We start from the raw sequence: 10,627 nt of genomic DNA, 5'->3' as shown, positions 1-10,627 counted from the left end.
AACAAAACACCACCTGTTCCACAATGAACTATGGAAATAAAAAAAACCTAAATAATAATAGTTGCACTATAGTTATATATGTTATATGTGGACATTAGAGAACACAGGATTAAAGGTATGCAGAAATTCTCTTTAAAAAAGAAGAAGTTTTGAAAAAATAACTTCAAATTATGCAAATTTGATGAAAATAAATTTGGGAACCCACAGTTCCCAAAAAACTTAATGAACTCCAAGCACAGGAAGCATGAAGAAAATCACATCAAGTCTTATTGTAATCAATTTGCACAAAACTAGTGACAGAAAAATCTTAAAAGGGTTCACAACAAAAAGATACCCTATTGCAGAAGATGAATATAACAGATTTTTCATTCATAACATATTTTTTTGTCAGAAAAAATCTGGAAAGAAGCAAGAAGACAATTAATCAATGTCTTCAAACTACTAAAAGGAAACCCACAGCTTTCAGCATAGAATTCCATACCCAGAAAAAAATAGGCTTAGAAAATAAAGATGAAATCAATACTTTTTAAGACATACAAAAGATGAGAGAATTCATTATCAGCATCCTTACACTATAAGAAATGCTAAAGAAAGCTTTTCAGGGAAAAGAAAATTGATGTTAGATGAAAGCAACTGTTTAAATAAAAATTGCAACAATGCAATATGGGATTTATAATTCATGAAAAAGTAAAAATTAAAAAGATTGGAAGAAAGAAGTTGAATTGGTATACTATTACTTGAAGATAGAGATAAGCTAAATATATATACTATAAATCCTGAAGTAATCACTTATATAACAAAACAAGGAGTGGAGTAGTAAAGGAGATTAAATAGAATAAAAAACATATTAATTTAACCCAAAAGGAGACAGATAATGAAGAAAAAAGGAATGGATAATGATAGTACAGATAGAAAACAAATAACAAGATGATAGACTTGAATGTAACTATATAAATTATTACATTAAATGTAAATGGTATAAATATTTCAGTTAAAAGACAGAGATGATAAGATTGGCTGATAGTATGCCCAACTGTCCCTAGGTTATATACATTTTATTATTTGTATTTATTCATTTAATGAATATTTAATTTATTTCTATTTCATAGGGGGAACAGAACTTGGTGCTGGTGATACATATGACACATAATTTAGTATTAAATACAGGTAAGTAAATATGCAATTAATATAGAGTGTAATAAGTGGCTGGGTAGAATAGTTTGATTTTTCTCTGTATTCCTGGAAACAATGACAATGTTTTAAAATTATTAACAAAATGACCACAGCTTGCACTGCTTTAATTACACTGCTGGATAGTTTTCATACCCATTAGAATATATGAAGAATTTCTACTAAGCAATTGGCTATTTATAATTACAAATGAAGCATTTGTCTTCTACAAAACCCACTTTGCATTTACTATTTCTCTGTTTTCTTCCTGTACTAGAGCAGAGGTTTTCAACTGGGGCCAATTTTGCCCTCGAGGGAGATTTGGCAATATCTGGAAATATTTTTGGTTGTACAACAGGGGTGGGGTACTACTGGCACCTAGTGGGTGGAGGCCAGGGATACTGCTAAACATACTACAAAACACAGCATAGCCTCCAATAACAAAGAATTATCCAACCCCAAAAGTCAATAGGGCCTTGCTTGAGAAACCTTGGACTTCAGTGGCCAACTAATCCTAGTTTTCAAAAGACTTCTCAGGTTTCAGCACTGAAAATCTTGCATCTTAGGAAATTTCCCAGTCTCAGGTAAATCATGAAGTTGATCACCCTAATTCCTACCTATTAATATTAGAAAAGCAGTATATATTCAAAGAGTTGTTCCTTTTAGTATGAACATTCAATATTCCATAATCAGCATGAATATGCATTGAGAACATAGTTTGTTCAGTATTACGTCAAGAATGTTACCCGTATTGTCCCTTTTAATCATCTTAACAATTGCATGAGATTATTATTATTAACTTTATTTTAGAACTGAGATAAAGTAGAAAAAGTAGGCTTACATTAGGTAAATTGTTCAACATTATACAGCTGCTTACAGTAGAATTAGGATTATAAAACAAGGTCTATTAACCCCTAAATACAGTGAGAATATATTTTCTCCACATTGTGCCAAAAACTGGTTGCATGGCTTCTGTTTATAATGATTAATGTCTCAATTATAAACCAAACTACATTTTATTAATTATTATATTATATTATTATTTTTAGAGATAGGATCTCACTCTGTTGACCAGACTGGAGTGGTAGTGTGATGATAGCTACTGTAACCTTGAGCTCATGGGCTCAGGAATGATCCTTCTGCCTCAGTCTCTCAGTCTCCCCAGTAGCTAGTTCAACAAGCAAGTGCCCTAAGCCTGATTAATTTTTTTTTTTTTAGAAACAGAGGTCGCACTGTGTTGCCCAAGCTGGTCTCAAGCTCCTGGCCTATATGATTTTCCTACCTCTGCCTCTCAAAGCACTGGGATAAGGTACCACTTATGGAATTCCTCTGACTTACCATTTAACTTACCTATTACCTCCATGAAGCTCAGAGAGATTACATAATTCACTCTGGATTAGCATCAAGTTAGACCCAAATCTCTGGTTTCAAATTTCATACATTTCAAAGAATTCCATAAGTGATAGTTCTAATTATCAATGTGAGGAAATAGGTTGAATTAAATGGCATAGATTAGCTTATTCATGACATTTTCATTAGCAGAGTAGGAAGAAAAAAGAGAGATAATGTGAACATCATAACATTTATAGCTCAGTATAACAAAAAAGCATTTGCAGTCAGAAAGGATTAGTAGAAATCCAGCTTAGATACTGTATGACAGTGTAGCGTCTATCTTCTATGAAATGAGGAAAACAATACTTTTTACTGAACATTGCAAAGATAATAATGATGTAGAATACACATCCCACATACCTTTTCATTTATTTAAAAAATGGTGCCGGGCACGATGGCTCTCGTCTGTAATCCCAGCACTTTGGGAGGTTGAGGAGGGTTCGAGACCAGCCTGACCAATATGGTGAAACCTTGTGTCTATTAAAGATACAAAAATTAGCCAGTCGTGGTGGTGAGTGCCGGAAGTCCCAGCTACTCGGGAGGCTGAGACAGGTCATTGCTTAAACCCAGGAGGTGGTGGAAGTTGCAGTGAGCTGAAATCATGCCACTGCCCTCCAGCCTGGGCGACAGAGCAAGACTCTGTCTCAAAAAAAAAAAAAAAAAAAAAAAAAAAAAAAAAAATCCCTCGCCCCATTCTTAGAGCAAGCTGAAAATCAGATGCTTGATTGTAAATACTGCCCTGAGTTACAAACATTCAGTGATGGAAATGAAATATCAAATTTTCCCTGTAGTCAGCAATGAGATCGCCAATTAAACAGGTGCAATTCTATTTTCTGGTATTTCTAGGAGAGAAGCATGGCTCCTAATGTGAAGACACATTCAGAGCTGCCATGTAATTAAAATGACTCAATTATAATGTTCTGAAGGTAACCACTAAATAGACAGGTGTGAGTAAAGTCCATTTTTGTTTTGTTGAGAATAATAGTATGTTTAGCTTAGGAATTCTGTAATTCTTTGGTGAATGAAATGTCACTTTGTGAGAAAAGAGTACAAAAGAAGGGGAATGATTATGAAAGAATTACTATCACCAAGCCGGGTGATTTCCTCGGGAGATGTAAGATTAAACCCTCTTTCATTGAACAAGATTGTTCTACATTTGTGGTGAACAACAGATGACCAAGTGTATGATATAAAAGTGCAGAGGTATGCCATCAGCGGTCAATTCAAAGAGTGCAGCATTTTCATTGTTGAGAGCTCAGAGGAGGTACTAAATTAAAAGTGTTTTCCATTGTATGTGTGAAGATTTATTCACATACTCCTTTACTTTTTTTCTCATATTCTTTCTCTCCCCTGGTTGGATTTCAAGACAATCTGACTACTCCCTCCCGCTTTGCTTTCATACTGGGTATAGAGAAAAGTAATTATGTAACCAGCAAATCAAACAGGTGGATTTGAGAAATGAGAAATCGTACTAAAATAATTGATTTCGGCTACCACTGAGGTGTATTCAATTTAACAGACACCTGGGGACAACTGGATTCAGAGCCACAGTAATTGTTGAGGAGGATAGTTGTGAATACATGGGGTTATTTGTATGTTATAAACAAAGGGTATATGAATACTGTGGAACTAACAGCAAAAACTCTCGCAGGCAGGGCAGATCTAAGTTTTGTGGGTCTTGACGTTTATATAATTTTGGAGGGCTCTTGATACAAAATTAAGTATAAATACAAATATTAGAAAGAAGAAGAAAAAAAAAAACCACAGTAAGTTACTAAAACTTTGGAGACTCAGATCCTTTTCTTGAATTTATTTCGGCAATTACCAGAAGTGCTTGTATGCAAACTCGGCTTCCTCGCCGCACCTATGGCACTCATCAACTCCCAGCAACTCCCAGCACACACAGGGGCCCATGCAAGTGAGGACCGGTCACTGAGCTTCATTGGTAGCATCCTCTGCCTACAAGAACTTCCGCTGTAGCTTATTTTATTTTGTTTGAGAAGTCTAAAAGTACCGTGAAACATAAAAAACAGAAACTTTCTATCTGATGCTTGTCATTTCATCTAAGAGATCAAAACCCTAGGCAACTTTCACGTACGCCGGTGCTCGCATCTCGCTGGGTTTCATAGGTCCCGAGTTGGTGCCCAGCCGGGCCTTGGGGCTACTCAGCAAGTTGAGCGCCAGCTGGGGCAGCAGGAGGGGACCGCACTCCCCTTGCGGCTGGGTGGAGAAGGGAAGGGGCTGCGCGGGGGAGGGCGAGTCGGGGCCGCGCCTCCTGTTGATTGGCCGGGAACAGCCCATAGGGGCGGGCTCTCCCCGGCGCTTGCCGGTCCGGGGTGGCTATATTGGCACCATTCCTGCTAGGTCGAGTTGCTTGCCCGCGCCGAGCTGAACCTGAGCAGAGAGTTTCTGAGGGCGGTGCGGCGGCAGGAAGGGGTGTGAGGCTGCAGTGGTATGAAACAGCGGCTCAGCAAGTGAGACAGGCGGTGTGGCTAGACGAGCCGGCCCAGGGCCCGCGCTACTGTTCCCTAAGCTGCTGAAGCGCGGAGATTGGCGGCCGGCGCGGAGAGCGGCGGGCGAGAGGGAGGAGAGGGATCTGAGCGCGAGGGAATCCCGCTCGGCGGCCGGCGGCTCTGGTGGGCCTCCCCGATTGGGGTCCCCTGGGTGGAACCATGTGGGTGGCCAAGTGGCTGACTGGGCTGCTCTGCCATCTCTCGCTCATCACCAGGTCTTGGGAAGTTCACTTCCACCCCAGGCAAGGTAAAGTCACCGCGAGACGCCTTCAGCGGCGAAGTGGGGGCGCGGGGCCCGAGTGGGACATGCGGGTCGAGGGGACGAGCGGCTCAGCCCGTTGGGGAACGCTGGCCCTGCTGGGGCTCCCAAGACTCCCGGACCAGTCAACCCGAGAGGTCGCGACTGTGCCGGGTTTCGAGGAATTGCGCGCGCCGGAGATGCATCGCACTCCTGGGACCACGCGGCGGGGGCGCAAGGGGCAGGGGGGCGCGTGCACCCGGAGGGAAGGAGTTGGCGGCTGCGGGGAGGTTAGGAGGTACTGGGGAAGGAAGTGGGTTGCTTAGGGCCATTAGTGGTAGGGTCTTTGCTTGGGGAGGGTAGGGCAAGTCAGGGGTGTGGGAAAGCAGAGCACTAACAGCCCCAGTGTACGTGTGTGTGTGTGTGCGTGCGCATCAGCATGTGTGCATTTGTCATGCCCCTGGCTGTACTGGGACCTGGGACCTTTAGCGGGGACGTTTGGTGGAAGAAGTTTAGAGTTGGACAAAGAGGAACGCGTGGGAGCTCACTGGTCCTGTCGCTGTGGTTGCAGAAGCCCTGGTGAGGACCCTGACCACCTACGAAGTAGTGATCCCCGAGCGGGTCAATGAGTTTGGAGAAGTGTTCCCTCAGAGCCACCACTTCAGCCGGCAGAAACGCAGCTCCGAGGCGCTGGAACCCATGCCGTTCAGAACCCACTATCGCGTCACTGCCTACGGACAGCTCTTCCAGCTGAACCTGACCGCCGATGCATCCTTTCTGGCCGCCGGCTACACCGAAGTGCACTTGGGAGCCCCGGGACGCGGGACCTGGGAGAGCGACGCAGGGCCCTCAGACCTGCGCCACTGCTTCTACCGCGGCCAGGTTAACTCGCAGGAGGATTACAAGGCCGTCGTAAGCTTATGTGGAGGCCTGGTAAGCGTCCTCGGGTCCCTTGGCATTTTCTTGGGATCCAGGCAAGGGCTACATTCAGGGAACGGGGCCTCGGGTTTTCCAGTTGGTGGCTGATGACCCTAGAGTTCAGGTTGAGCTACCAGAAGGATTAACACCAAGCCAGAGGCAACTCCTTCGGAAGGCTCTCGTGGCAGGATGAGCAGGTCTCTGCCTGCTGGGCAAAACCGACCCTCTGCAACGCTGATGAAAGATGCTCTTTCAAGCATCTTTCCTGAAAGTGTCAGACGCTGGAGTGGTGCTCAGGGAGTGGCCTGTGGGACCGCTGTTACAAGTGGAGTGTGGTTTCCAACTGGAGGGCAGGCTGTTTGACTCAGATGTACACTTTCGTGGTCCTATTGAGGCAGAATCCCCTGGATTTACTTAAATAAGTTTGTTTCTGGAATTTGATAGAAGGAAAGGAGAATGAATATACATAAAATGAAATGGCTCTCACTGGCAAGGCCTGAATAGGAAAAGTTTGTTTTGCTGATGAGTATGGGGATGGCTTGTGAAGTAGAGTAGGGAAGAGGTTGAATCTGTTCAAAATGCATCATACTTGGAAACAGTGTATCTACAAAGATCTGTTGGTTATGTCAATTATATTTTTGTGGTGGTAATCAGTTGACACATACCTACACCAACCATAATGTGATATAAAAGTGTCATTTTATTGGTAACAAAGCCACAGTGTCTGTGGTTTCACCTTCAATCATACTTGAAAGAAATGCTGCAGTATCAGAGGTTAGTGATAATAAAGATGTAACTTTTTTCCAACCAAGTTCATGGAACCCCAGGGTAAGGACAGTTGTTTTAAAACATATATAGGCTCACTTCATCAGTAACTCCTCTGACAAATACATATTCAAGAAAAAACAAGAATTAGGAATTTGGTTACAGGATTCTACAGTTCCTAAGTATCTAGCTTTTGTTTAGCAGATACACACTTTTACAAAAGATACTTATGGAAAGGTTTTCAAAGATATTTTTAGAACATCAATACTGTTTATTCTTTGATTAAATAAAAATCTGATAACATTTCTCTGCAGTTCAAATGTAATACTCCTTTGGCTTAATTGATTTAAGATGCCTTCCTGGATGTGAGCTCTTTTTCAAGTGTTTATCTTGAGTTGTTTTTTTACATGAAATGGCTAGAACCATTTCCTTTTTTTCTTCCATGTAAAATACTTGCAACATCACAATGACAGAATCACACTCTAATATTTACATAGCCACCTATACTTCAAGGGACAAAAAAAATCTCCTTTTTAAAACCTCACATAGCCACCTAAACTTCAAAGGACAAAAAGATTCTCCTTTCTAAAACCTTTCTAAACTAATGTTTAGTTTGTCTGGAAAATCCTAGACTTGCTACCACAAATTTGTCATGGTCAATATGTTTTCTCATGGAAAAGCATTCCAGATGGGAAGGCATTATTGGGAATGCTGTTCCTGCTCATTTTGATTCATAATGTTGATGTAGTTAAATGGTTATTCAGTATCCTTTGTAAAACATTTTTAATTTTTGTGGATACATAGTAGGTACATATATTTATGATCAATATCCTCCTTTTGAATTCCGAAAGCAGTTAAAGATTTTTGAGTCATAACTTTCTAGTCCCTGTGCCAGTTTGGATACAGTTGCCCAAGTCATCATCATACTTTTTTTGTTTTATTACCTAGTTCATTTTATTAACATATCTAAAAATTAATATTAATATTTTTATAATGTTAAGTGTGAAGATTTTTATTTCCTCATTTATGTGGATAATTTAATGTATTATACAATATATTATGTGAAAGTTAATCAATGTTTATCTTCTTTAGCAATGTACTCATTAATCAAAAATGAAATCAATCATTTGTGTTATATTAATTTTATAATAAAACATTCAGAACAAAATTATTTAGTTTAGTTGAGGGGTTACTAGGAATTACAAACAAATAAAATGATTTGTTCTAATGTCCTTTTACTAAATTTTTGAAGAGGAAAAATCATCTATAGGAGTCATACTTTTGATGGCAAGTCAATAATCCCATATATGTACTCTGCTTTTGATTAATTTATTGATATTATCAGAAGTTGTTGATTAAACATTTAAATATTTCTTTTCATATCTCCATAACTCAGCTTTATTTTACGTAATTTGTCTGTATTGTATAAGGCTTAGTTGCATACTTCAATCATTATAGAGAAAGAAATTTTCCAGTAACATTGGAAATAACTAGAGGTACCAATATCTCCATTTTTTTCAGTAGTGTGATCACAACCAATTGTAAGTCTAAATTAATGATGAGATTAGTGACTTTTTAAAAATTTTGCATTTTTTAATATTAGCACTAAAATGGATATTAGCTACGTATTTATGATTATATATATTTATTTCTACCCTGACTCTATGATTAAATTTCTTTGGATTAATAGTTTCATCAAACAGTAGAACCTGGTAGATTTTAGAATCCATTTGTAATTATACCAGATTCCTCTTTTTAGTCTCAGATCAGCCTTTAGTCTTTGTATCTAGGTAAACTGTAGTATCTGAAGCCTGGACCAGCTGAGTTGTTTGCAGATCAATGTTGATACAAAGCTTGGGAATTCAATAATGCTAACCTGATGGCTCTGCTCCTACTTGCTTCCTAATTTATCTTTGTCACCTTGTGTACTTGATAATCTGGCTTTGGTCTCTCAGTCCATGAAACATTAAGGTTGAAGTTTGCTGAAGGATTCTCAGAGCCAGTCTTATTAATTTAGAGATGTTCTATTCTTTTTCTAGTTGCTTTTTGCTTTACTTTAGTTTTGCTTTTAATCATGAATGGATGTTGTATTTTATTAAATGCTTTTCCTGAATATATTGAAATGAGCATTCAGTCTCATTTTTTTTTTTTTTGCTAATGGGTATTGTTTTATATATTGGTGGATTCAAGAGTTCATTGAACATTGATGGAAACTGACTATATACAGGGTCATAACGTGTTATGAGGTCTTTGTATTGTTTGGGAGAGGGGTGAGGAAATTGTACCATCCTTCAGTTCCTCAAGTGACTGGTGATGTTCTTTGTGCTGTAGTTTCATTGTACTTTTCTATTAACAGCAGCTGATTTCTGGGCCTGAGAACTTATGGCCTTCTTTCTCCTTGCTCAGTGGGAGCTCACTGGTCTTGACTCATCCTCCTCTGGACTCTCACTAGTGCTGTATATCCCTCTGAATTCTGGCTGTAATATCCATTTGATTTCTTGTCTCAGTAATTCATTGTGCAGCCTTCAAATACAAAGTCTTGCTGCATCACCTTCTCTAGGTAAACTGGTTTGGTGATGCTATTGCTGTTCTTGCAGACTCCTCTAAAGGCCTCGAGTCCTCTATGGCATTTGAGAGTCCAGAGGGATTCAGTTCCTCTCTTTGTCAAACTCTTCTACACCTCTAAATTTGATGTGTATAGGGAACCCTTTCAGAGGGTTCCTTCCTTGAGTCCCACATAGTCAGCACCCTGGAACCCCTCTTTGGGCAGTCCCTTTAAACAATGCAATATGCCTTCTGTTTCTGGGATTTTAAACCCCCAGTGGAGAAGTTAATGTGCATACATCTTACCATCTGTTTTCTTTGCCTCCATTGCCCTTCCCCCCCCCCCCCAGTATCTACTGAGTTTCCTTTTCACATCTCATTTAATTGACCTATTGCCTTCCATCTTCCCAACTGAGGTACAGTCTCTCCTTCCCTTCTCTGGTGGTGGCTGGAGAATGTGGCTTTTAGAGAAAAAGAATGAAAAACAAATCAAATTAATATTTTCAAACTATCTCTGTACAACCATTTGTTGACACCCCAACGTATTTATTGATTTGGTTTAGTTTCTAGTGTTGAATTAACCCCAAACATGTGAACTAATACTTTCTTCTAATTTCTATATGGTTAAATTTCACCCACTTTTAGAAGTTTTGGTATTTATGTTTTTCTCTGAACCATAACCAGTATTGTTTAATTTTTTTCCTAAGTGTTTTGAGCCCAAGAACCAGAAGAGTCTAAGAGTCTGGCAGAAATTTTCTTTGTTTAACATGTATGTAATTCTTGCTTTTCTCATCTTTTCTTCACTATAATTTTTATTTCCCATAAGCATAAGTATTTATTCATCCCATGATTCAAACATTTCTGAATAGAGATTTATTTATACATTTCCAAGATCTATAAAAGGTATAAAAATGGAATGGAATCATAAAATTATCTATAAGTAATGTAACGGCTAATCAAACTCTCTGGTTTTAATCCATTGATAGGCTACCATAGCATGTATAGTTACCAGGACTTAATATCCCTATATTCAACTCTAAACTTCTTTTTTATGGTCATGTTATTTATCATCTCATAATGTTGATAA

General features: G+C 39.3%; 1 protein-coding gene across 1 annotated transcript in view; it reads left to right on the top strand.

Annotated features, from left to right (window-relative positions):
* Nucleotides 1-4,934: 4,934 nt before the first annotated feature.
* The window catches only part of ADAMTS20 (ADAM metallopeptidase with thrombospondin type 1 motif 20), a 208,650-nt gene continuing 202,957 nt past the window's right edge, over nucleotides 4,935-10,627 (top strand). The window contains exons 1-2 of the mRNA XM_045365086.2: nucleotides 4,935-5,322; nucleotides 5,885-6,246. Of these exons, the coding sequence (XP_045221021.2) occupies nucleotides 5,235-5,322; nucleotides 5,885-6,246 (450 nt within the window). The 5' untranslated portion in view covers nucleotides 4,935-5,234. The remainder of the gene's footprint in view (nucleotides 5,323-5,884; nucleotides 6,247-10,627) is intronic.

The sequence above is a fragment of the Macaca fascicularis genome, chromosome 11, assembly GCF_037993035.2.
Source record: "Macaca fascicularis isolate 582-1 chromosome 11, T2T-MFA8v1.1".
Classification (NCBI taxonomy): Eukaryota; Metazoa; Chordata; class Mammalia; order Primates; family Cercopithecidae; genus Macaca; species Macaca fascicularis.
This window is presented reverse-complemented; position numbering and strand designations above follow the sequence as displayed.